The 27680-nt window shown below is 44.3% G+C and overlaps 1 protein-coding gene across 2 annotated transcripts in view; it reads left to right on the top strand.

Moving 5' to 3' along the window:
* Positions 1-25817, top strand: part of SPHK1 (sphingosine kinase 1) — a 72260-nt gene extending 46443 nt beyond the window's left edge. For both annotated transcript variants that reach the window (XM_077459308.1, XM_077459307.1), the window contains 3 exons: positions 11595-11689; positions 11780-11895; positions 23487-25817. In XM_077459308.1, coding sequence (XP_077315434.1) covers positions 11595-11689; positions 11780-11895; positions 23487-24237 — 962 coding nt within the window. In that variant the 3' untranslated portion in view covers positions 24238-25817. The remainder of the gene's footprint in view (positions 1-11594; positions 11690-11779; positions 11896-23486) is intronic.
* Positions 25818-27680: the final 1863 nt, after the last annotated feature.

Here is a 27680-nt window from a genome sequence, read left to right as displayed (position 1 = left end):
GAGAGGATGATCCGGAGGTGTTTTTGACCACATTTGAAAGGACTGCTGAAAGGGAAAAGTGGCCTAAGGAGCAATGGGCTGGACTGGTGGCCCCTCTGTTAACTGGGGAATCGCAGAAAGCTTATTATGACCTAGAGCCCGACCAAGCAAAAGACTATGTGGTGCTAAAAACAGAAATATTGGCACGGCTGGGTGTCACCCTGGCCGTCCGGGCTCAGCGTGTGCATAATTGGACTTTTCAGGTTGGAAAACCTCCCAGGTCTCAAATGTATGATCTCATTCACCTGAGCAGGAAGTGGCTGCAGCCAGAGACTTTGACCGCACCAAACATTGTGGAACGTGTTGTTATGGATCATTTCCTGAGAGCTCTTCCTACTGCCATCCAAAAATGGGTAAGCCATGGAGACCCAGAAAATGCAGATAAACTTGTGGATCTGGTTGAGAGGTACTTGGCTACAGAGAACCTGACCACCTCTTCCAGGGACTCACGGACTTTCCACCCTAAGACCAGATCATTCCCAGTGGCGGGTAAGATGACTCCAAGGGGTGAGGGTGGAGAGAGTGAGAGGGTGGGAGTTCTACCTAAGGTCTGGCGGGAGCAGCCCAGGAAGCCCATTCTGCAAGAGACAGCGAAAAAGATTTTTTGCTACCGCTGCCGGCAAGAGGGACATATTGCAGCCAATTGCCCCGTTGTGGATGAGCCTATGCAATGTGACTTTATAAGGGAGAGACGTCAGTCGCTGTTTGCGACAGTTGCATGCACTGCCATTCGGGGACCTGAGAAACATTTATGTAAAATGTGTATTAATGGTAGAAATGTTGATGTGTTGCTGGATTCAGGTAGCCTGGTAACATTGATAAAAGCTGAATTAGTTACTACAGAGGTCTCTGGGAGGAACAGGGTGGCTGTTATTTGTGTGCATGGGGACACCCAAGAGTATCCTGTAACTTCAGTGTTTTTTGAGACCCCCAAAGGTAACCTCTCTCATCAGGTGGGGTTAGTGTCTCACTTACCACATGATGCTATTGTGGGAAGGGATTTTCCAAAATTCTGGGAACTCTGGGATTGTCCTGAGCCCCCCACTGGTGCCCCTATATACCAGGAAGATGACCAGAATTCCTCTGGGAGTGGTGAGGACACTCCTGAATTTCCCTTGTCGGTATTGGCGGGGGAAACTCGAGAATCTGGGGGGGAGCCAACATCCTCAGATGAAAACATGCCGTCTGTGTAGTTTTCGGATCTTGAGGTTCACAGGGAAAATTATGAGCCGCTGCGCGCCCCCGGGGGCGCGCATCGCGGCGATCGTTGTTGCGGGGTGTCAGTCTGACACCCGGCAACTACGATCTCGGTAAAGAGTCTCCGACGGAGACTCTTTACCAAGTGATCAGCCATGTCCAATCACGGCTGATCACAGTGTAAATAGGAAGAGCCGGTGATCGGCTTTTCCTCACTCGTGTCTGTCAGACGCGAGTAGAGGAGAGCCAATCTGCTGCTCATCTAACAGGGGGGGTCTGTGCTGATCGATTATGAGCACAGCCCCCCCCCCCGAGGATGCCCACACTGGACCACCAGGGACGCCACCAGACCACCAGGAATGCCCAGCAAAAGGTAATCCTCCCTAGACCACCAGGGATGCCAGTCAGTGCCACAATGGATGCCAATTAGTGCCCATAATGGATGCCAATCAGTGCCCACAATGGGCATCACTGATTGGCATGCATTATTGTTTGGCACTGATTGGCATCCATTAGTACAGTATAACAATACAATGCCGCCTATCAGTGCCCACCTGTGCCACCTATCAGTGCCCACCTGTGCTGCCTATCAGTGCCCATCTGTGCCGCTCATCCATGCCAATCTGTGGCAGCTATCAGTGCCAATTTGTGCCACCTATCAGTGCCCATCCGTGTCGCCCATCAGTGCCACCCATCAGTGCCGCCTATCAGTGCCGCCTATCAGTGCCACCTATCAGTGCCACATATCAGTGTCCATCAATGCCACCTCATCAGTGCCACTTCATTGGTGCCCATCAGTGCCGCCTTATCAGTGCCCATCAGTGTAGCCCCATCAGTGCCCATCAGTGAAGGAGAAAACGTACTTATTTACAAAGTTTTGAAACTGAAACAAAAAAAACATATTGAAAAAATAAAAAATCGGTATTTTTTTATTTGTAGCGCAAAAAATAAAAACTGTAGAGGTGATCAAATACCACCAAAAGAAAGCTCTATTTGTGGGAAAAAAATGATAAAAATTTAATTTGGGTACAGTGTAGCACGACCGCGCAATTGTCATTCAAAGTGCGACAGCGCTGAAAGCTCAAAATTGGTCTGGGCAAGAAGGTGTTTAAGTGCCCGGTATTGAAGTGGTTAAACGTGTACTGTTTAGGAGATGTTTACATTACATGCAGCCAGTAGGGATGAGCTTCGTGTTCGAGTCGAACGTACGTTCGACTCGAACATTGGCTGTTCGGGCGTTCGGCGAATTCCGAAAGTTTTGGCCGTTCGCGTCAAAATTCGAGTGGCGCGCGCGCGGACCACAATGCACTGCGGTGGCGCAGTGCATTGCTGCCTCATGATTGGCCAAGCATGCACTGTGACCCCGCATGCTTGGCCAATCGCAGCGCCAGCAGCGAGGAGAGCCATGATTGGCCACAGGCATCCTGCCTGTGGCCAATCATAGCTCAGGCTGTGTAGTGCACGCCCCACACTATATAAGGCCGCCTTTGAGGCGGCCTCGTGTAGTGTGTTAGCATCTGAAGCAGTGGGTGTTCTGTGTACCTTCAACACAGTTACACACCAATCGTTTTTGGCTGATTTCCTATCTTGCTGCTGTGTAGTGGTTGTTGTCTGTGCCCTGACCGCAGTATACGCCACTATATTCACCTCACCTATATAGCTAGTGATCTAGCTTTAACCACTTAACAACTGCCCATTGCCGATTAACGGCTTCAGGGCGGTTGTTTAACCACTTGCTTACTGGCCCCCCTCAGTCCCAGACCAATTTTCAGCTTTCAGCGCTGATGCACTTTGAGTGACAATTACGCGGTCATACAACACTGTACCCAAATGAAATTTTTATCATTTTTTTCCCACAAATAGAGCTTTCTTTTGGTGGTATTTAGTTACAGCTCGGAGTTTTATTTTTTGCTAAACAAACAAAAAAAGATGCAAAAAAAAAAAAAAAAAAAAAATCATGTTTTAATAGTTTGTTATAAAATTTTGCAAACGGGTCATTTTTCTCCTTCATTGAAGTGCGCTGATTAGGCGGCACTGATAGGCTGCATTGGTGGGCACTGATGGGCTGCATTGGTGGGCACTGATGGGCTGCATTGGTGGGCACTGATAGGCTGCACCGGTGGGCACTGATAGGCATAGTTAAGGCGGCACTAATAGGCACAGATAAGGCGGCACCGATGGGCACAGATAAGGCGGCACGGATGGGTGGCACGGATAAGTGGCACGGATGGGTGGCACGGATGGGCACTGATAGGTACCACAGATAGATGGGACTGATGGGCACTGATAGGTGGCACTGATAGGTGGCACTGCTGGGCACTGATGGGCGGCACTGCTGGGCACTGCTGGGCACAGATGGGCGGCACTGCTGGGCACTGATGGGCGGCACTGGGGTGCAGCACCTTTGAGGCAGATTGGGTGGCACTGTGGGTGGCACTGTGGGTGGCACTGTGGGGTGGCACTGTGGGTGGCACTGTGGGTGGCACTGTGGGCACTATGGGCACTGACGGGGGGCACTTACTTTTGCTTTTATTTTATTTCAGGATGGCACTGAGGGAGGCAGGTGGGCACAGGCAGGTGGCAGGTGGTCCCTTGTATTGATGGCCGTGATCGGGACTGATGTCCCGATCACGGCCGCCGGCGATCGGCTTTTTTTTTCTCTCCTCGCGCTGTCAGCGCGAGGAGGAATAATAGCCGATTACCGGCTCCGTTCTATCACATGATCAGCTGTCATTGGCTGACAGCTGATCACGTGATAAGGGGTCGGGATCGACCCCTTACACGGATCGGTGATCAGGCGAGTCTCACGGACTCGCCGATCACAGAGCGCGCCGCGCGCGCGCGCCCCTCAGGGGGCGCGCAGGCCGCTCATAACCGGGACCACGTCAATAGACGTAGTCCCGGAAATGTAGGTCCGCGCTAATGCCGTCATTTGGCAATAGCGCGGATCTGTAGTGGTTAACTCTGAGAGGCCGTTAATTAACGGCCTCCCAGAATTCTGCTCTCGCGCGCCCCCTGGGGCACGCACTCGAGAGCATCCGTGACCGCCGGGTCCACAGGACCCGTCGCATCACGGATCACGGTAAACGGCCGCTCATAGCAGCCGTTTACCACGTGATCGCTCCGTCAAATGATGGAGTGATCACTTGTAAACAAACCGGCGTCATGTTATGACGCCGGTTCCTCCCTCCCCTCTCTGTACCGATCGGTACAGCGGAGGGGAAAGAGATCGGTGTCAGCAGCGATGTGGGCTGCATCTGCAGTGCCCACATCGCTGCTCACCGAATTTAACCCCTCAATTCCCTGCCAATACTCTGCAATACCAGTGCATACTCTGCAGTACCCTGCCATTACTCTGCAGTACCCCGCCATTACTCTGCAGTACCCCGCCATTACTCTGCAGTGCAGTACCCTGCCATTACTCTGCAGTACCCGCCATTACTCTGCAGTACCCGCCATTACTCTGCAGTACCCCGCCATTACTCTGCAGTACCCCGCCATTACTCTGCAGTACCCCGCCATTACTCTGCAGTGCAGTACCCTGCCATTACTCTGCAGTACCCACCATTACTCTGCAGTACCCCGCCATTACTCTGCAGTGCAGTACCCTGCCATTACTCTGCAGTACCCTGCCATTACTCTGCAGTACCCCCCATTACTCTGCAGTACCCTGCCATTACTCTGGAGTACCCCCCAATACTCTGCAGTACCCTGCTATTACTCTGTAGTACCCCGCCAATACCCCGCCAATACTCTGCAATACCCTGCCATAAATTGCCATACCCAGCCATACTCGGAGATACCCAGCCATACTCGGTGATACCCTGAAATACCCAGCCATAGACGCCCCTCACCCCTCACCGCCCTCCGGTGCTTCTACCAACTCGCCAGTACGATCAAAGCCAGAATCTTTTTTTTATTTTTTATTTCAGGCTTCCCAGCCTAGAGGTGAGATGTGGGGTCATATTGACCCCCAGATTTCACTGTAAAGAGGACCTGTCACCCCATATTCCTATTACAAGGGATGTTTACATTCCTTGTAATAGGAATAAAAGTGATCAAAAATATATTTTTGGGGAAAAAAATTTCAAACTAAAATAAATAAAGTAAAATGAACAATAAAAATAAAAAATAAAAATTAAAGCGCCCATGTCCCCATGTGCTCGCATGCAGAAGTGAACGCATGCGTAAGCCCCGCCCACATATGAAAACGGTGTTCAAACCACACATGTGAGGTATCGCCGAGAACGTTAGAGCGAGAGCAATAATTCTAGTCCTAGACCTCCTCTGCAACTCAAAACATGTAATCAGTAAAAAAAAAATTAAAGCGTCGCCTATGGGGATTTTTTAAGTAGCGACGTTTGGCGCCATTCCACGGGCATGTGCAATTTTGAAGAGTGACATGTTTGATATCTATTTACTCAGCATAACTTCATCTTTCACTTTATGCAAACATTGGGCTAACTTTACTGTTTTTTTTGTTTGTTTTTTAAGCACAAAACTGTTTTTTCCCCCAAAAAAACGCGTTTGAAAAATTGCTGTGCAAATACCGTGTGAGATAAAAATTTGCAACGACCACCATTGTATTCTCCAGGGTCTTTGCTAAAAAAAAAATATATATATAATGTTTTGGGGTTCTCTTTAATTTTCTAGCAAATAAATGATGATTTTTACATGTAGGAGAGAAATGTCAGAATTGGCCTGGGTGCTCCAGAACGCCTGATGGCGCTCCCTGCATGTTGGGCCTCTGTATGTGGCCACGCTGTGTAAAAGTCTCACACATGTGGTATCGCCGTACTCGGGAGTAATAGCAGAATGTGTTTTGGGGTGTAATTTGGGGTGTAATTTGTGGTATGCATATGCTGTGTGTGTGAAATAACCTGATAATATGACAATTTTGTGGAAAAAAAAAAAGGAAATAGGCAGTCAGTACTTCAGGTGTGATCAATTTTCAGATATTGGCACCATAGCTTGTGGACTCTATAACTTTCACAAAGACCAAATAATATCCACCAATTTGTACTTATTTTTACCAAAGATATGTAGTAGTATGAATTTATGAAGAAAAAATGACTAATCTGCTAAATTTTATAACAGAAACAAAGAAAAATTCATTTTTTCGCAGAATTTTCGGTCTTTTTTCTTTTATAGCACAAAAAATAAAAAACTGAGAGGTGATTAAATACCACCAAAAGAAAGCTCTATTTGTGTGAAAAAAAGGACAAACATTTCCTATAGGTCCAGTATTGCATGACTGAGTAATTGTCATTCAAAATGTGAGGGCACCGAAAGCTGAAAATTGGTCTGGTTATTAAGGGTGTTTAAGTGCCCAGTGGTCAAGTGGTTAATAATAGAGCTTGCAGTCAGTAGTGTTAGGAGATAGTGCGTGCTGTCTGCGTGCTCTGTACCCAGTACATACCGCTATAATATAGGGCAGGCCCCTACTTTCAAACATCCAACTTACAAACATCTCCTACTTGCAAACGCAAGGAGACAGCAGCAAGTGAGATGAAAAAAGATGGACGACAAAACAAATTATACAGGGGTGATAACCCTTCCCTATGTTTTCCAAAAAGCTTTAAAATAGTTTTTTTGAATGGAGCTACACTTTAAAAATGTACCAGTTGAAAATTACAAACAGATTCAACTTAACACAACAAACCTACACAGTCCCTATCTTGTTTGCACCGCCTGTATACTGCTGTTCTGAGTATATAGGGCCTGGGGGCCACACGCATTTCCTTTTTTTAATATGGGTACGGGGTTCCCCTTAATATGCGTACAAGACCTAAAGGGGCTGGTAATGGGCAGGGAGGGCTACCCATGCCATTTTTCTCAATGATTTTCAACCATATTGCAGGAACCAGACATAGCATTAAAACCGCAAGCAGTTTTAAATGGTGTTATTTCCGTTTAATGTCATTTGGTGCAGGGACTGTTCTAAACACGGGAAACACGTGGCACTTCACAGGCATACTACAGACACCCCCCAGGCACCATATTTAACCACTTCCCACCCGGCCAATGCATATATACGGCCGGGTGGGAGCCGTCTACTCCTAATAGGACGTTCGTGAACGTCATTCAGAAGTAGCGGGATCGCGCGCGCGCGCGTGCCCGCGCAGCGGCGCAATCCCGATGTGCTCGTGTCACCCGGACACGGCACATCTGAGATCGGCAGGAGGGCTCTGTGATTGGCCCTCTTGATCACATGACGGCCGTGTCCAATCACGGCCGTCATGTGATGTAAACAAACAGCCGGTTGCTAGGCAATCGGCTCTCCTCTCCTCACACGGAAGTCATCGCTGAGGAGAGGAGAGCAGAACGCTGCAGCCGGCTGATGATCAGTGAGTATGGGCTGCTTTTTACAGCTTTTTACTCACTGATCATCAGTCTAGTGTCAACACACAACACACCACACAGTACAAACACAGTCCCCACATATGTCCCCAAACCACACATGTCCCCAAAACATACATGTCCCCAAATAATAAAAACACATGTCCCTAATAATAAAAACATGTCCCCCACATATGTCCCACTAAAATCACATGTCCCAATGATTATCTGCACACATATGTACGTGATCACCTGCACATATATGTACATGATCATTTGCGTACATATGTCCGTGATCACACAAACCAATTATTATACAGTTAACGGAATTTTTTTTACCAAAAACATGTAGCAGAATACATTTTGGCTTAAATTTATGACAAAATTTGATTTTATTGGATTTCTTTTCAAATAGAAAAAAGAAAATATTGTTTTTTTTCCAAATTTCCACTTTTTTTGCGCTTATATCGCAAAAAATAAAAAACGGAGTCGTGAATAAATAACACCAAAATAAAGCTCTATTTGTGCGAACAAAATGATAACAATTTCATTTGGGTACAGTGTAGCATGACCGCGCAATTGTCACTGAAAGCGCGAGAGCGATGAAAGCTGAAAATTGGGCTGGGAAGGAAGGGGGTGAAAGTGCCCTGTATTGTAGTGGTTAAAGGAATATTTCACTTTTTTTTTTTCACTTTAATCGTCATTAAAATCAGTGCTCCCGCCAAAACGGCCGTTTTTAAAAGTTTTTTTGCAGTGAGCCATGTCCCCTGAGGCAGGAGGCAGGTCCCCAAACCCTTTTTAGGACACTACCTTCCACATTAGCCGTTAAAATTAGCACTTTCCATTTCGAACTTTCGAGTCCCATAGACTTCAATGGGGTTCTAACGTTCGTACCGAACGCGGGGGTCGTTTGCAAGTTCTGGTGCGAACCGAACCGGGGGGTGTTCGGCTCATCCCTAGCAGCCAGTTACATTACTGCCGCATTAAGGAACCGCCACTGCTGCTGTTACTTCCGAGGCCCATGCCGTGAACGGCGGCTCCCGCTCATGAACCCGTAAGAAACTTCGGAGAAAATGTCAGCCGTCTCAGCAGTGTGCGGGTGCCGCTGGAACAGGTTCATTCTAAGGTAAGTATTTCATAATGCGCTAGTATGCGATACATTCTAGCTCACTATGCCTTTGTATTACAGGTTTTTTTTTTTCAGAGTTTACAACCTCTTAAAAGTGGAACTTCAGTAATTTTTTCATCTTTCCATCCATTAAACCTTATGCCCTTGTTGTTTTAACTTTTGGATATTTAAACAACAGGGGAGGATAGATGGGTTATAAGAGAGCCAATCAGAGCTGCAGAGCTGGAGGTTTGCTTTTGTGTAAATCCAGGAAGTGAACAGGCAGCAGCTTCAGCTGCCCACAGTTAAAATGGTTGCAGCCAGACTCAGTAGAGGGAGATTTCTGCAGCATATTTGGCAAGTACAAACTCACAGAGTGTGTGTGTGTGTGTGCGTGTGTATGTGTATATATATATATATATATATATATATATATATATATATATATATATATATATATATATATATATATATATATATATATTATAAAGTAAGTATATAAAATAATATGCAAAGTGGTTGGAGGGAAGCTTCAGAATGGCAAAGATGTTTTGTTACAAATTAGGTGAGCAGACTGCAGTTCCTCTGTAAGCTTTGACAATAAGACCCCTTTCACACTAGAGGCGTTTTTCAGGCACTAAAGGGCTAAAAAATAGCACCTGTAAAATGCCTTCCCTGCAGCCCCAGTGTGAGAGCCCGAGTGCTTTCACATTGGAGCGGTGCTCTTGGAGGACGTTAGAAAAAGTCCTGCAAGCAGCATCTTTGGAGCTGTTTAGGAGCAGGGAATACACTGCTCCCCCCCCCCCCCCATGCCCATTGAAATCAACAGGCACCGCTGCCAAAGCACCTGCAAAGCGATTTGTCAGCGGCATTTTGCTCACGAAAAGCGCCGCTAAAACTATGGTAAAGCGCCTCTAAAACTAGCGGAGTGGTGCCAGTGTGAAAGGGGTCTAAAACCTAAAATCTGATTGGTTACTATGCACAGCTGCATCAGATTCGTTGTGCAGAAGTTTTAGCAAATCTCCCCCACTGACTACATGCAGGCTGAGGCTTCATTGGCAATGAGCAATTAAAATGACCACTGCCATCTTTAGGCTTCCGTGGGATCTGCAATGCCATATATTTGTAAGCGTAATTGTCAGATACAGTTAAAGTGGATGTAAACCCAAATTATTTTTATTTTCTTTTGATATCATAATGTAGAGTATAAAATTTCCTATCATTTGAGCCCAGTCTTACCACAAAGAGTTAAAGCGGGAGTCCGCCAGGAGTCCGCCTTTTTTTTTTTTTTTAAAAGCCAGCAGCTACAAATACTGCAGCTGCTGACTTTTAAAATAATGACACTTACCTGCCCAGCGCGCCCGCTCAATCATCTCTCGGGTGCTGCCGCCGCCATCTTGGGTATGGGAATCAGGAAATGGAGCCTTTCGGCTTCATTTTCCGGTTCGCTACTGCGCATGCTCGAGTCGTGCTGCGCAATAAGGATGGTCCCCGCTGTCTCTGGGATCCGTGTGTTTCCCAGCAGGCAGTGGGGGACCTTCGAAAAGGGGCGTAGATTCTGCGGAAAGGGGCATACTTTCTACAGAATCTACGCCTGAAGTGGGTGCAGATACCTGTACTATACAGGTACCTGCACCCCCCTCCCCCCTGAAAGGTGCCAATTGTGGCGCCGGAGGGGGGAAGGGTTCCAATGAGCGGAAGGTCCACTTTAGAGTGGACCTCCGCTTTAATCCAGCTCTGAGCAATCCTCTTTTATTGTTCAGTGAGATAAATCTTGACAAACAGAGAAAAACTTTGTCAAATCCTCCCCCTTGCTGTGAGTGACAGGTTATTTACATATCTCGTGCACTAGCCTAAGAGACATGCATTATGTTTTAATTCCCTCCCACTCCTTTCTTCTGCTGCTCTGCAAGGATTGGCTGTTCCACACCTCAGCATGATTTGGCATGCTGAAGTCATGTGGGGACTTTTCTGGGTTTTGACTGGATGTTAGTGATCATAGCAGAAGTTCAGTGTAAGAAATACACAGGAGAAAATGCATATTGATAAGGGGAGTGTAGAGGTGGGCGGGGAGTCTACTGACATCACGACTCCACCCACTGAGCCCTGGAAAACAGACCCACCCACAAAATCTGCAGTTTTTTGGGTCTCATAGCAGACAGAGGGGAGACATTTGACAGATAAGTATACATGCAGGAGACATGTATATCCTTCTAGATAACCAATATTGCAGTAGTTTAGAAAGGATGAGAGTGGGTTTACATCCACTTTAAGCTATTATAAATAAATAAAAACAATCATTTAGGTGTGCTAATTAGTCATATAGTTATTGTCGCGTTAAATGTCCAACGCTGGCACTGCTAAATTTGACCTAGGCATCTAGTAAAGAGGGGAAATATGGAGTATTTTACTGCTGACCTCTCCTAAAATTTCTAGTTGCTTGGCTTTTATACGTCAAGTCACTTGACCTGGAACAAGTATGCAAAAAAGGATATCTGAATATAGAATTCAATGGCTTAGCATAACTGTCAGTCAGCTAGCAATTTGCAAAAGAGGCAAGATATAGCAGCCCCTGTATTTGTCTGTCTGCCGACGGTTTACTTTTAAGAGGAACTCCAGCTATACTAATTTAGTGGATAGAGGTTTGGATAATATGGGGTTAGGCTGAGAACTCTGTCAGGATTTTATTACGGTGTCCCCATTAAGGAAATTCACCCTCATTTCCTGTCTAGGGAACATTTGTTAGGGCAGAGCATCTCAGTTTACATGTACCTTGGGCAAAATAAACAAAACTCTAGAGCAATGTTAAACAGGTGTTTAAATGTTAACTGACACAAAATGCTGTATACCCAATGGAGCGTGATTTCTTTATTGCTTACCAAGAACTAATTTATGTCTCCTAAATTGACAGAGAGGCCCAACCAGGCATATGAGGTGGTACGTGACCGGGATCTGTCTAGCTGGGATGTGATTGCAGTAATGTCTGGAGATGGACTCCTACATGAGGTATCCAATTTAACATTTTATTTACTATTGACTTCATTTGTCAGTTTGAGTCTCATGCCTAAACTATGATTTTTACGCTTTTATTACCAGGTCATTAATGGGTTAATGGCACGACAAGATTGGGCAGATGCTATTAAAAAGCCCCTTGCTGTCCTTCCAGGTGGTTCAGGAAATGCTCTAGCTGCATCTATCAATTATTATTCTGGGTAAGTAGAATGGTCAAACTATTCACGTATTTGATATAGGCCAGTAATATTGGGCTTCAGGTTTTACCAGTGGTGGCCTGTCCATATGGGGTGCAGGGGTGCCACCCCGCTAATCCAAGCGTCCAGCTCCTAATCTTTTTTTTTTTTTTTTAGCACATGATTAGAACCAGAAGCTCTAATTGGCTTAAAAAAAGGGTGGGCTCGGAGCGCTCTGAGCCCACCCAGTTGTGTCATAGTAGTGAATTAATATTCGCTATTGTCTTCCTAATTTTCCTCCCGACCAATCGGGAAGCCGGTCCTGAGACCCGAGAACAGAAGTGATTCTATTGGCCGCCGAGGAGGAAGAGATGCAGGGGAAGCTGCCGTGAAGCCAAGGAGGTGGAGACACAGGGTGAAGCCAATTGGAGTCTCAGGCTCTAATCATGTGCTTAAAAAAAAAAAATAAATGGAAACCATGCATCCGTCTGGACGGGCCGCCACTGGTAAAGCCCGAAGGAAGTGCTGACCGCAACCTAGATGGGGTAAGTGCAGGGCTGGTGACCGACTGGGGGCCACTGTTTTTTTTTTCTATGAACCCCTTGTAACATTTCATGATTACTTGTTGACCCTGCCAGTAGAACCACTGGATAAACACTTTGACCGGATGATAACGATTTTTCTTCTGCAGTGAAATCTCTGCAGTGTCACCCTTGTTGCTGCTGTCTTCTTAGGTGTCGCCATCAGTGAAAGCACTATCAGTCAATATTCATGCCTAGTTTGGCCCACAGCCCTTTTCGATTTACAGTAGATTACTCTAATTGTAAGGGCTTTAGGAAAAAAGTGTAAAAGCCATGCCCGGTCCCAGCTGTGGTATCCATTAACAGATCAATTCTGAAGGATCTGTGAATGGAAAGACTAAAAGTCCCATCTGCTACCACAGCAAAGGAACATGTAGATCTTAATGAAGCACAAGTGTGGTGATATCACCGTACCTGCAGTTTAGTGTTTATTTCCTCCTTCCCCAAATCGGTTAAGTCCATATGGACCTAAAGACTGGAAAATTGTCGGCAGGAGCCTGTGCATTGCATCCATGATCCCTGTGGCACATAGATCCCCAATATCTCCATAAAGAGTACCTGTCATCTACCCTATGCTATCACATAGGGGGCTTGAAACTGCAATAAACTTAAATAAAGAATAAAAAAAAAAGTTATAAAATAAAAATAATGAAACAAAATTATAGCACTCGCAAACACACTGCAATTCAAATGTGCAGCATTGGCTTGCACATGTATGTAAACATAAATTGCACCACACATATGAGGTAGTATTGCAAACATCGACGTGAGAGCAATAGTTCTTAGGGCCATAATTCTCATAATTCATCATATTGCACCAATGCACGCATTGGTGCAATATGATGCCATTTAACTGAATGGCACTCCAACACATGTTATGATACGCATTGCACTTGCTTTGTGCACTAGTCCAAATCATTTGGTGGAGGGGAGATTATGGTGTGGGGTTGTTTTTCAGGGGTTGAGCTTGGCCCCTTAGTTCCAGTGAAGGGAACTCTTAAGGCGTCAGCATACCAGGACATTTTAGACAATTTCATACCCCCAACATTGTGGGAAGAGTTTGGGGATGGCCCATTCCTATTCCAACATGACTGCCGATCAGTGCACAAAGCAAGGTCCATATAGATATGGATGAGCAAGTTTGGGGTGGAGGAACTTGATTGGCCTGCACAGAGTCCTGGCCTCAACCCGATGAAACAAAAGTTTGCTTCTGAAAGAGTGGTCAAACATTCCCATAGACATACTCTAGACAAAGGCATAATGAGTTAGTATGCATAGCATACTAGCTCATTATGATATACTCACCTTAGATTGAAGCCCCTGCAGCAGTCCCGGCACACTGCTTTGGCCTGCGACATGTCTTTCGGAGTTACTTCTGGGTATCGTTGGCTCCAACACTGTGATTGGCTGGAGCCGCGATGACGTTACTCCCATGAATGCGTGTGGGAGCCGCCGTTGATGGCACGTCAGCTGAAGCAACAGCACAAACGAACCATTGCTTCAGTGTGCAATGACGTTGGCACATGCTAATACAGGGGATATCTCCTAAACCTTTTATTGGTGCATCCAGAATAATGTGATGTTCAAGCAATTGGGGTACTGAGTTTAGATTAATGAGAAAAAAAATTAACTTAAACAACTGTAGCATCTGACTGCAACATAACAAAATTGAGCAAAGTGAAGGGGGTCTGAATACTTTGAATACACCTTATGTGGTAGCTGATCAAGGCCCACCTGCCCTGCAGCTACAGTGCCTTGCGAAAGTATTCGGCCCCCTTGAACTTTTCAACCTTTTGCCACATTTCAGGCTTCAAACATAAAGATATAACATTTTTATTTTTTGTGAAGAATCACCAACAAGTGGGACACAATTGTGAAGTGGAACGAAATCTATTGGATTTTTGAAACTTTTTTAACGAATAAAAAAATGAAAAGTGGGGCGTGCAAAATTATTCGGCCCCCTTGCGTTAATACTTTGTAGAGCCACCTTTTGCTGCGATTACAGCTGCAAGTCGCTTGGGGTATGTCTCTATCAGTTTTGCACATCGAGAGACTGAAATTCTTGCCCATTCTTCCTTGCAAAACGGCTCGAGCTCAGTGAGGTTGGATGGAGAGCGTTTGTGAACAGCAGTTTTCAGCTCTTTCCACAGATTCTCGATTGGATTCAGGTCTGGACTTTGACTTGGCCATTCTAACACCTGGATACGTTTATTTGTGAACCATTCCTTTGTAGATTTTGCTGTATGTTTGGGATCATTGTCTTGTTGGAAGATAAATCTCCGCCCCAGTTTCAGGTCTTATGCAGACTCCAACAGGTTTTCATCCAGAATGGTCCTGTATTTGGCTGCATCCATCTTCCCCTCAATTTTAACCATCTTCCCTGTCCCTGCTGAAGAAAAGCAGGCCCAAACCATGATGCTGCCACCACCATGTTTGACAGTGGGGATGGTGTGTTGAGGGTGATGAGCTTTGTTGCTTTTACGCCAAACATATCGTTTTGTATTGTGGGCAAAAAGTTCGATTTTGGTTTCATCTGACCAGAGCACCTTCTTCCACATGTTTGGTGTGTCTCCCAGGTGGCTTGTGGCAAACTTTAGACAAGACTTTTTCTGGATATCTTTGAGAAATGGCTTTCTTCTTGCCACTCTTCCATAAAGGCCAGATACGTGCAGTGTACGACTGATTGTTGTCCTATGGACAGACTCTCCCACCTCAGCTGTTCTCTACAGTTCATCCAGAGTGATCATGGGCCTCTTGGCTGCATCTCTGATCAGTCTTCTCCTTCTCTGAGCTGAAAGTTTAGAGGGACGGCCAGGTCTTGGTAGATTTGCAGTGGTCTGATACTCCTTCCATTTCAAAATGATCGCTTGCACAGTGCTCCTTGGGATGTTTAAAGCTTGGGAAATCTTTTTGTATCCAAATCCGGCTTTAAACTTCTCCGCAACAGTATTACGGACCTGCCTGGTGTGTTCCTTGGTCTTCATGATGCTCTCTGCGCTTTCAACAGAACCCTGAGACCACACATCACAGAGTAGGTGCATTTATAGAGACTTGATTACACACAGGTGGATTCTATTTATCACCATCAGTCATTTAGGACAACATTGGATCATTCAGAGATCCTCGCTGAACTTCTGGAGTGAGTTTGCTGCACTGAAAGTAAAGGGGCCGAATAATTTTGCATGCACCACTTTTCAGTTTTGTATTTGCTAAAAAAGTTTAAAATATCCAATAGATTTCGTTCCACTTCACAATTGTGTCCCACTTGTTGGTGATTCTTCACAAAAAATAAAAATTTTATATCTTTATGTTTGAAGCCTGAAATGTGGCAAAAGGTTGAAAAGTTCAAGGGGGCCGAATACTTTCGCAAGGCACTGTATATGGGCAAATTGCTGTCATGAAGGGGTTAAACAGTAAGGCCTCATGCACACTACAGCTCAAAAAAGCTGTTTCTTTAACCACTTTCAGACCGGACCATTTTGCTGGCTTAAGACCAGACCACTTTTTGCAATTCGGCACTGCGTCGCTTTAACTGACAATTACGCGGTCGTGCGGCATGGTTCCCAAACAAAATTGACGTCCTTTTTTTCCCACAACTAGAGCTTTCTTTTGGTGGTATTTTATCACCCCTGCGGTTTTTATTTTTTGCGCTCTAAACAAAATTAGAGCGACAATTTTGAAAAAAGCGCATTATTTTTTATTTTTTGCTATAATAAATATCCTCCAAAATTATATAAAAAAACATTTTTTTTCCTCAGTTAAGCAGATACGTATTCTTCTACATATTCTTGGTAAAAAAAAAATCGCAGTAAGCGATTGATTGGTTTTCACAAAATGTATAGTGTTTACAAAATAGGGGATAGTTTTATGGCATTTTTATTAATCATTTTTTTTTATTAGTAATGGCGGCGATCAGCGATTTTTATTGTGACTGCGACATTATTATAGCGGACACATCGGACATTTTTAACACATTTTTGGGACCATTGTCATTTATACAGCAATCAGTACAAATGTACTGATTCTTGTGTAAATGACACTGGCAGTGAAGGAGTTAACCAGGGGGTGGCAGTGTAGGGGCTAAGTGTGTCCTAGGGGCGTGTTACAAGCTGTGGGGGGCTGTGCTGTGTGTTAGTGAACACTGATCTCTGCTCCAATCACAGGGAGCAGAGATCAGTGTCACTTGTTACTAGGCAGAACGGGGAGATGTCGTTTATATCGTCATCTCCCTGTTCAGCCTCCCCGTGAAACGATCACGGGTATTGCTGCGGCGATCGGGCCCGCGGGACCCGTGACCGGACTCACAGGGGCCTCGACCAGCATGCGCTGGCAGGGCGGCAAATACAAATGGATGTACCTGTACGCCAATTTGCCTGCCCGTGCCATTCTGCCGACGTACATCGTCGTGCGCCGTTCAGGAAGTGGTTAAGCATTTGAGCTTTTTTTTTTTTTTTTTTATCTCTGCCTGTACATCCCCCTCCATGTTAGCCCACGTATCCATCCACACAATAGGAGTTTTCAGAAGTTGTGGCAAGGGAGTTTACAGGCAGAACGCTAGTTAACGCTCACTAACATACATTACCGCGAGTCACGTTCCCGCATTAAAGGGACATTAAAGGTTCGGGTTTTTCTTTTTTTAAATAACAAACATATCATACTTCCCTCCACTGTGCAGCTCGTTTTGCACAGAGTGGCCCCGAACCTTCTCTTCTCTAACCCCCTGGGAGAAGCGTCACCTAGGGGGTTACTTTGCGGGTACGCTCCCGAGTCCAGCATTCGGCATCCATAGACACTGAATGCAGGACTCGGCCCCGCCCCCGGCAGCCACTTCATTGAAATTCATTGACAGCAGCAGGAGCCAATGGCTACACTGCTATGAATCTATCCAATCCAGAGCCGAGAACCCCTTGCAGAGAGAGAGAGCGCATCCCAGTGGGACAATTTTGAGGGTTCCGGTAAGTAAAACGGGGGGCCCGTCACGGACAGGTGTTTTTTCGCCTTAATGCATTTATGTGAAAAAAACCACGAACCTTTAGTGTCCCATTAATGCATTCTAATGACCAAAACTCTGACCAATAGAATGTATTAACACGTGAACGCCCACGTTTTTGCTGCTGCTAAACTGTAGGAGAAAAAAGTATCAGCATACAGTGTGCATGAGGTCTAAAATATATATATATACATTTTAGAACATCCCCTTTTTGTAAAAAAAAATTTTTTATTGAGTATCTTCAACAATGGGGTGCATACAAGCACAATACAATTTCCCATTGTTAATGTTTTTATCACAACCTAGAAGGATCTGTAGAGCTCTGTCAGTCACCCGGGCCATCTTATCAGCACATGATTCATGGGATGATATATAAAGCTCCACCTCCCACATGTCTGTGTATTGATGTACAGTCCATGCTCCTTCCTCCAGGGACATGCTAATCAGTGACAGCAGATGGGTACCTATGTTTTGTGGTGTAAGGCTGTTGCTGAACTTCTGACCTTACCTCCTATTTCGGTATTGTGCTGAAAATACACATGCATGGCTCGGAAATGACAGCTGCCTTTTTTTTTTACCACTACTATTCCTTTATATTGGCTGTTGCAATATAACAATGAAGCATTTTAGAATTTGGATGAAAGGTTTAGCACTGGGAAACTCTATTTGAAAGACAGCCAGTACATTTTATATACAACTTTATAGATCAGAACAAAATGAGGAACAAATGAGGAGGAAAGAGGGACTTTATTCCAAATCTGGGACAGTTGGGAGCTATGGTCTTCATGTATTATGGTACCTATAGATAGCAAAGTGGAGGAGCAGGCATTCTCAAAGCACCCCTCAGTTGCTCCAGTCCTCTAGCTCAGTATTTCTCAACCTATTTATTATAAATAATAATAATAACCTTTTTCAGTCAAGGCACCCTTTAAAAATGATGGACAGTCTTGAGGCACCCCATTCTAAAATGTCAAAACGACTCCAATATTTTTTAATAGCACAGCAACATCCACGCTTAGGACACCCAACGTTAGAGGCAACTCATTCTTCCAAAGCAAATACACTTTTGCAAACTGGTGCTGACTAGTATGCTGATGTTTCTCTTTTCCCTCTAATTTTTCACCTCAGCTACGGTACCCTCAAGAAGGTTGTAATGATGCACACTGAAAACCTGTGGCTTTGTGTAACTAAAAGGCAGGCTTCATTCACATGCCGGCTTGTATACAATTTTGGGTAAACTTTTAGACATTTGCGTGCCATCCATGCTATAGCCAAAAGACGGCTGCAGCGCAGGCCTTAATTGCCAGGAGGGCGTCCATGGACATCCTCCCGAGCAAGCGGGTCACACGCAGTGCGCTCTGTGATCCCTGAGTCTATGGGACTTGGCTGATCACAGATCCGAGTAAGGGGTCAATCCCGGCCCCTTAACACGTGATCAGCTGTCAATTACTGCTGATCACGTGATGTAAACACGCTGTCAGCAAAATAAATACCGATCACCAGCTTCTGTCAGAGGGACATCGGTCCCTCACACAGAAAGCTGCGGCTGCATTTTCTGTGCCACCAGTGTCAGCTGCCAGTGCCCACTGTGCCACCTACAAGTGTCAGCAATCAATGCCCATCAGTGTTTCATAATCGGTGTCACAGATCAGTGCTGGCTATCAGTGTCACTAGTGCCCTGCAGTGCCGCCCATCAGTGCCACTCATCAGTACCACCTCTCAGTGCCGATAAGTGCGGACACTGATAAGGCAGCACTAATGCGCACTTGTAGGTGGCATCAGTACCACCTATCAGTGCACATTAGTGGTGTCTATCAGTGCCGCCTATCAGTGCCCATCAGTGCAGCCTCATCAGTGCACATCAGTGAAGGAGAAAAATTACCTGTTTTCAAAATGTTATAACAAACTATGAAACAGTTTTGTTTTTTTCAAAATTTTCAGTTCTTTTTTTGTTCAGCAAAAAAAAAAAACCCAGCAGCAATTAAATACCACCAAAAGAAAGCTCTATCTGTGTTAAAAAATGATAAAAATTTCATTTGGTTAAATTGTAGCATGACTGCGCAATTGTTGTTCAAAGTGTGACGGCGCTGAAAACTGAAAATTGGTCTGGGCAGGAAGAGGGTTTTAGTGCCCAGCAAGTGGTTAAGGCCTAGTTTACACTTGCTGCTGTTTTATGACCCCCTTTAAAAGAGTAACTGCCATTACAATTCATTACATTGTTTTGCCCCAAATAGGACAAAGTACATGTAGTGCTATAAACCATGTTGCGAGGTGTTTCCCAAGTCCAACCTGCCCCCACAAATCCTACAACAGCTTGGAAAGAGAGATCTGTCGTACAGTAATTACAGCTTGTCTCAGCTCAGAGCACTTTTCTAAGACAAGAGGGATATAGGGGGATGTGTCAGGGCCGGTTCACTCCAGAACACGGTGTGGGAAACCCACGTTCTGTGTGCATGTCCCGCACTGTGTTCAAAATGCCCTTCATTTGTCATCTGCAGGGGGTGTGATCATTAAGTTAATGACACCCTAAATGCACCAAGTAACATTTAAAATAAATGGGCTGAAATTGTAGTGCGCAGAACTGCATGTGAATCCCACAGGAACCGCACAGCATTCTTGTACGATTCACATGCGGTTCCTAGAGTAAATCAGCCCTCAGTCTCCTGTCTGCATACCCCTTGCCACATCTTGTGCTCAGAGCCAAGACAAGAACCAGACTTAGGAAGCACCTAGGTACACAGGATACAATAGTACATGTACTTTGTCACATAGGGGGCAGTAAATATAGTAAAGATTGATCTTGTTTAACCACTTGCTTACTGGGCACTTAAACCCCCCTCCTGTCCAGACCAATTTTCAGCTTTCAGCGCTGATGCACTTTGAATGACAATTGCGCGGTCATATAACACTGTACCCAAATGAAATTTTTATCATTTTTTTCCCGACAAAAGAGATTTCTTTTGGTGGTATTTGATCACCTCTGTCGTTTTCAATTTTTTTAACAAAAAAAAAAAAAGGCAGAATTTAAAACATTTTTTATTTTTATTTTTTATATTTTGTCATAAAATTTTGCAAAACGGTAATTTTTCTCCTTCATTGATGTACACTGATGAGGTGGCAGTGATGGGCACTGATTGCTTACACTGATGGGTGGCACTGATTGGCACCACTGGTGAGCATTGATAGGTGGCACTTGTGGGCATTGTTAGGTGCCACTGGTGGGCACTGTGGGCACTGGCAGGTATCAATAACAGGTGGCACTGGCAGGTGGTACTGATTGGCACATATGAGGTGCCTGTGATTCTTCCTCTTCGGGACTGATGTCCCTTTAACATAAGCCGGTGAAAAGAACGATTACCAAGCTTTTGTTTATATCATGTGAACAGCTGTCATTGGCTGACAGCTGATCAAATGGTAAGGGGCCGGGATCACCTGAGTCTCAGTGACTCGGTGATCACAGCACGCACCCTGCAGGGAGCGTACACAGGGAAGGACATCCTATGACGGCCTCCCGAAAATTGAGGTCCGAGCTGTAGCCGACATTCGACCATGGCCCGGACCTCAATTGGTTAAACTGCAATGGCAGCCAGACAAGATTGCACACATGCCAGAGGCACAATGCTTTGCTTGGTGGCCACAAAAATCATACCCTTTGTCACATTCAGTGGGCAGTTATGCCACCAAGTGGACCCATTTAGGTAAATGGGAATGGTGATGCAGGTTTTACAGGGTTAAACAGGTGGTGAAGAGGTGACATAATGTATAGCCTTATGTCAACAGCAATAAAGTGATAACGTGCTAAGTTACAAACAATATTGCAAATAAAGCGCTTTCATGCGGGATATGATAAAACGTCCATATGGTGAGAAAAAAAGCAATCAATAAAATCCTAAAAACAATATGATGGTGAACAAAAAAATCCTCAAATATCCTCTTAAAAGTGAACCACTATGGACTGTTTCTCAGACAGCAATTGATACAGTGCCTTGCGAAAGTATTCGGCCCCCTTGAACTTTTCAACCTTTTGCCACATTTCAGGCTTCAAACATAAAGATATAACATTTTTATTTTTTGTGAAGAATCACCAACAAGTGGGACACAATTGTGAAGTGGAATGAAATCTATTGGATTTTTGAAACTTTTCTAACTAATAAAAAAATGAAAAGTAGGGCGTGCAAAATTATTCGGCCCCCTTGCGTTAATACTTTGTAGAGCCACCTTTTGCTGCGATTACAGCTGCAAGTCGCTTGGGGTATGTCTCTATCAGTTTTGCACATCGAGAGACTGAAATTCTTGCCAATTCTTCCTTGCAAAACAGCTCGAGCTCAGTGAGGTTGGATGGAGAGCGTTTGTGAACAGCAGTTTTCAGCTCTTTCCACAGATTCTCGATTGGATTCAGGTCTGGACTTTGACTTGGCCATTCTAACACCTGGATACGTTTATTTGTGAACCATTCCTTTGTAGATTTTGCTGTATGTTTGGGATCATTGTCTTGTTGGAAGATAAATCTCCGTCCCAGTTTCAGGTCTTTTGCAGACTCCAACAGGTTTTCATCCAGAATGGTCCTGTATTTGGCTGCATCCATCTTCCCCTCAATTTTAATCATCTTCCCTGTCCCTGCTGAAGAAAAGCAGGCCCAAACCATGATGCTGCCACCACCATGTTTGACAGTGGGGATGGTGTGTTGAGGGTGATGAGCTGTGTTGCTTTTACGCCAAACATATCGTTTTGCATTGTGGGCAAAAAGTTCGATTTTGGTTTCATCTGAGTACCTTCTTCCACATGTTTGGTGTGTCTCCCAGGTGGCTTGTGGCAAACTTTAGACGAGACTTTTATGGATATTTTTGAGAAATGGCTTTTTTCTTGCCACTCTTCCATAAAGGCCTGATTTGTGCAGTGTACGACTTATTGTTGTCCTATGGACAGACTCTCCCACCTCAGCTGTAGTTCTCTGCAGTTCATCCAGAGTAATCATGGGCCTCTTGGCTGCATCTCTGATCAGTCTTCTCCTTGTCTGAGCTGAAAGTTTAGAGGGACGGCCAGGTCTTGGTAGATTTGCAGTGGTCTGATACTCCTTCCATTTCAAAATGATCGCTTGCACAGTGCTCCTTGGGATGTTTAAAGCTTGGGAAATCTTTTTGTATCCAAATCCGGCTTTAAACTTCTCCACAACAGTATTACGGACCTGCCTGGTGTGTTCCTTGGTCTTCATGATGCTCTCTGCGCTTTCAACAGAACCCTGAGACTATCACAGAGCAGGTGCATTTATACAGAGACTTGATTACACACAGGTGGATTCTATTTATCACCATCAGTAATTTAGGACAACATTGGATCATTCAGAGATCCTCGCTGAACTTCTGGAGTGAGCTTGCTGCACTGAAAGTAAAGGGGCCGAATAATTTTGCACGCACCACCACTACAGTTTTTTATTTGCTAAAAAAGTTTAATATATCCAATAGATTTCGTTCCACTTCACAATTGTGTCCCACTTGTTGGTGATTCTTCACAAAAAATAAAATTTTTATATCTTTATGTTTGAAGCCTGAAATGTGGCAAAAGGTTGAAAAGTTCAAGGGGGCCGAATACTTTCGAAAGGCACTGTATATGACTATTCCTCTTGTTTGCCATGAAAATAACAAACCAAGGACATATCATGGCAGAAAAAAGTGCAGCAGGTGGAGATCTGTAGATTCCTTGAAGTGAACCCAACTCATTGATACAGGCCTTTGCGTAGGCAGACTCTGGTGGGGAGAACATGTATAATTACAATCTACTGTATATAATACAATTGACTGAAACAAGCTCTGGATATAGTGTAGTGACAGGAGGCAAAAACATAGTGAGTAGAAGGACAATCTCTGTGCTGCTGTTTCCTCCTTGTCCAATCAGCAGGCTGGGGTTTCTTGACCAAGCTGTGCAGCGGCTGTAGTGGAGACTAAAGATCTGTCATTGGTACCTTTCTCAAAAGACTAACCAAGCAAATATATGTATATTTGGATATATGGACAATATATGCATTACATTTTTTTTTCTTTTTACAGACACGAACAAGTTGCAGGTAAAAAACTCCTCTCAAATTGTGCTTTTATCCTGTGTAAGGGTCAGCCTCTACCCCTGGACATTGTCTCCCTGACCACCTTGCCTGAAAAGAGGATCTTCTCATTCCTTAGTGTGGCCTGGGGCCTCATTTCAGACATTGACATAGAAAGTGAGAAATACAGGTTTATGGGCTATGCCCGTTTCTCCGTAGGAACTTTTGTGCGGCTGACCGCACTGCGTACTTACTCGGGACGTCTCTCCTTCCTGCCAGCCAGCTCCTCAGCAGCAGAAATGGACAGTGGAGGTAGTCCTCCAGCAGGCAGCACAGTATTAGAAGATCATCTACTGGTACCGTTGGATCAGCCCATTCCAAGTCACTGGCATACTATTGAAGACCAGTTTGTCCTTGTTCTGGCACTCTACCAGTCTCACCTGGGGGCTGAATATTTTGCTGCCCCTATGGTCAAAGGTCCAGGTGAAGGGTGTATCCACCTGTACTATGCCACCTCCAGAATCTCAAGGACAAGTATTGTTAAACTGTTTATGGCTATGGAGAAGGGAACACATCTGGACCAGGATATTCCCCATTTGACTCACCTTCCTGTTCTGGCATTTCGAATAGAACCGTATGTAAGCACTGGTATCATGACAGTGGATGGAGAGGCCATTCAATGCAGTCCAATCCAGGGACAGATTCACAGGGGCTTGGGACGTGTGATATCAATTGCTCCAACGTCTCAATGCAAACAGTAATGCTGCTTGAGTTTTAGAACCTACATGCGCTGAAAAGGAAATACTATTGTATTCATTAGAGTCTATTTTACAATGAAGCTTGAATCGCTATTGCAACTATGTAATTAAAAACATACAGTGCCTTGCATTTGCTCCCTTGGCTTTTTACCTATTTTGTTACATTACAGAATTTAGTTAAATATTAGTTACATTTTTTTTTTTATCTGAATCATATGTGATGGATCAAAACACAAGTTGGTGAAGTAAAATTAAAAAAATGTATACATAAAACAATTTTTCAGAAATAAAAAACTGATAATTGGTATATGTGTATGTATTCACCCCCTTTGTTATGAAGCCCATAAAAAGCTCTGGTGCAACCAATTACCTTCAGAAGTCACTTAATTACTGAAATGCTGTCCACCTGTGTGCAATCCTAAGTGACACATGACCTGTCATTACATATACACACCTTTTTGAAAGGCCCCAGAGGCTGCAACACCTAAGCAAAAGGCACCACTAACCAAAGACTGCCATGAAGACCAAGGAACTCTTCAAACAAGTAAGGGACAAGTAAGTAACAAGTAAGGGACAATGCTTGAGAAGTACAAGTCAGGGTTGGGTTATAAAAAAAATCTGAATCTTTGACGATCCCTAGGAGCACCATCAAATCTATCATAATCAAATGGAAAGAACATGGCACAACAGCAAACCTGCCAAGAGACAGCTTCATACCAAAAATCTCAGAAGGGGCAAGGAGGGCATTAACCAGAGAGGCAGCACAGAGACCTAAGGTAACCCTGGAGGAGATGCAGAGTTCCACAGCAGAGCCTGGAGTATCTGTACATAGGACGACAATAAGCCATATGCTCCATAGAGTTGGGCTTTATGGCGGAGTGGCCAGAAGAAAGCCATTATTTTCAGCAAAAAAACGAAATGGCATGTTTTGAGTTTGCGAAAAGGCATGTGGGAGACTCCCAAAATGTCTGGAGGAAGATGCTCTGGTCTGATGAGACTAAAATTGAACTTTTGGCTATCAAAGAAAACGCTATGTCTGGCACAAACCCAACACATCACATCACCCAAAGAACACCATCAGCAGTCAGGACTGGGAAACTGGGATGGATGGTGCTAAATACAGGGATCTTCTTGAGAAAAACCTGTACCATTCTGTGTGGGATTTGAGGTTAGGACGGAGGTTCACCTTCCAGCAGGACAAGGACCCCAAACACTGCCAAAACACTTGAGTGGTTTAAGGGGAAACATGTAAATGTGTTGGAATGGCACAGTCAAAGCCCAGACCTCAATCCAATAGAAAATCTGTGGTCAGACTTCAAGTTGGATGGTTTGCGCTTTTGCACAGCAATCTTTAAGGAGCTGGAGCAGTTTTGCAAGGAGGAATGGGCAAAAATTCCAGTGGTGAGATGTGGCAAGCTCATAGAGACTTATCCAAAGCGACTTGGAGCTGTGATAGCAGCAAAAGGTGGCTCTACAACGGATTGACTTCAGGGGGGTGAATAGTTATGCACATTGACTTTTTCTGTTATTTTCTCCTATTTGTTGTTTGCTTCACAATAAGAAAAAAAAAATCTTCAAAGTTGTGAGCATGTTCTGTAAATTTAAATTATGCAAATCCTCAAAAAATCTATGGTAATTCCAGGTTGTGAGGCAACAAAACACGAAAAATGCCAAGGGGGTGGATACTTTTACAAGGCACTATGAATAGCACATGTATTTATTCCAGATATACTGCCAAGGCCATGGTAAGTATAGTAAGACTACATCAGTTAAAATAGCTGTGAGTAGGTGTTAATTTATACTTTAAGAAGGTGACTCAAGCACGCTATTTCGAACATCAGCGTAGTAAAAAGTTCCACCCAGGTTAAGGGACTACTTTGTACTTCTATACATATTTACTTTATTTATCATGGTCAGGACTAAAACACATTTTAATATATATATTTTTTTATGTCACATATATATGAAATATTGTACCTGAATGCAATTAAATATTTTAAGTTCCCTTAAAAATAGGAGGAGGAAGAGCTGTAGCTTAACAATTATCTGTTTTATTTGTTTATAGAACTCAATGACTCAAGTCTGCGTGATAGCTCATCTCTCTATAGATGGCTCATTTCGTAATTTCATTCAGAGAAATCCTTCTTCAAAGCATACTGCTTTTACTGTGCTGCCTCTTTACATAACCCAGCGTGTTCCAGGAAATTCTATATATATATATATATATATATATATATATATATATATATAATATGTGTATATGTATGTGTGTGTGTGTGTGTGTGTGTGTGTGTGTGTGTGTGTGTGTGTGTGTGTGTGTGTGTATATGTGTATATATATATATATATATATATATATATTCTCACAAAAGTGAGTACACCCCTCACATTTTTGTAAATATTTTATCATCTCTTTTTATGTGACAACACTGAAGAAATTACACTTTGCTACAATGTATAGTAGTGAGTGTACAGCTTGTATAACAGTGTAAATTTTCTGTCCCCTCAAAATAACTCAACACAGCCATTAATGTTTAAATCGCTGGCAACAAAGGTGAGTACACCCCAAGTCAAAATGTCCAAATTAGGCCAATTGGCCATTTTCCCTCCCTGGGGGGCATGTGACTTGTTAGTGTTACAAGGTCTCAGGTGTGAATGGAGAGCGGGTGTGTTAAATTTGGTGTTATTGCTCTCACTCTTTCATACTGGTCACTGGAAGTTCAACAGGGCACCTCATGGCAAAAAAAAAAACTCTCTGAGGATCTGAAAAAAAGAACTGTTACTCTAAAAAAAGATGGCCTAGGCCAGTGATAGCGAAACTTGGCACCCCAGATGTTTTGAAACTACATTTCCCATGATGCTCAACTGCACTGCAGAGTGCATGAGCATCATGGAAAAATGTAGTTCCAAAACATCTGGGGTGCCAAGGTTCACCATCACTAGCCTAGGCTATAAGAATATTGCCAAGACCATACAGCGGTATAATAGGGCAGTTTCCACTCGGAACAGGCCTCGTCATTGTCGACCAAAGAAGCTGAGTGCACGTGCTCAGTGTCATATCCAGAGATTGTCTTTGGAAAATAGACGTATGCGTGCTGCCAGCATTGCTGCAGAGGTTGAAGGGGTGGGGGGTCAGCCTGTCAGTGCTCAGACCATATGCCGCACAATGTATCAAATTGGTCTGCATGGCTGTCATCCCAGAAAGAAGCCTCTTCTAAAGATGATGCACAAGAAAGCCCCAAACAGTTTGCTGAAGACAAGCAGAATAAGTACACGCATTACTGGAACCATATCCTGTGTTTTGATGAGAGCAAGATAAACATAGTTGGTTCAGATGGTGTCAAGCGTGTGCGGTGGCAACCAGGTGAGGAGTATAAAGCCAAGTGTGTCTTGCCTACAGTCAAGCATGGTGGTGGAAGTGTCCTGGTCTGGGGTTGCATGAGTGCT

This window comes from Lithobates pipiens, unplaced genomic scaffold (genome assembly GCF_037356315.1).
Source record: "Lithobates pipiens isolate NorthernLeopardFrog02 unplaced genomic scaffold, aLitPip1_a1.2 Scaffold_28, whole genome shotgun sequence".
Classification (NCBI taxonomy): Eukaryota; Metazoa; Chordata; class Amphibia; order Anura; family Ranidae; genus Lithobates; species Lithobates pipiens.
This window is presented reverse-complemented; position numbering and strand designations above follow the sequence as displayed.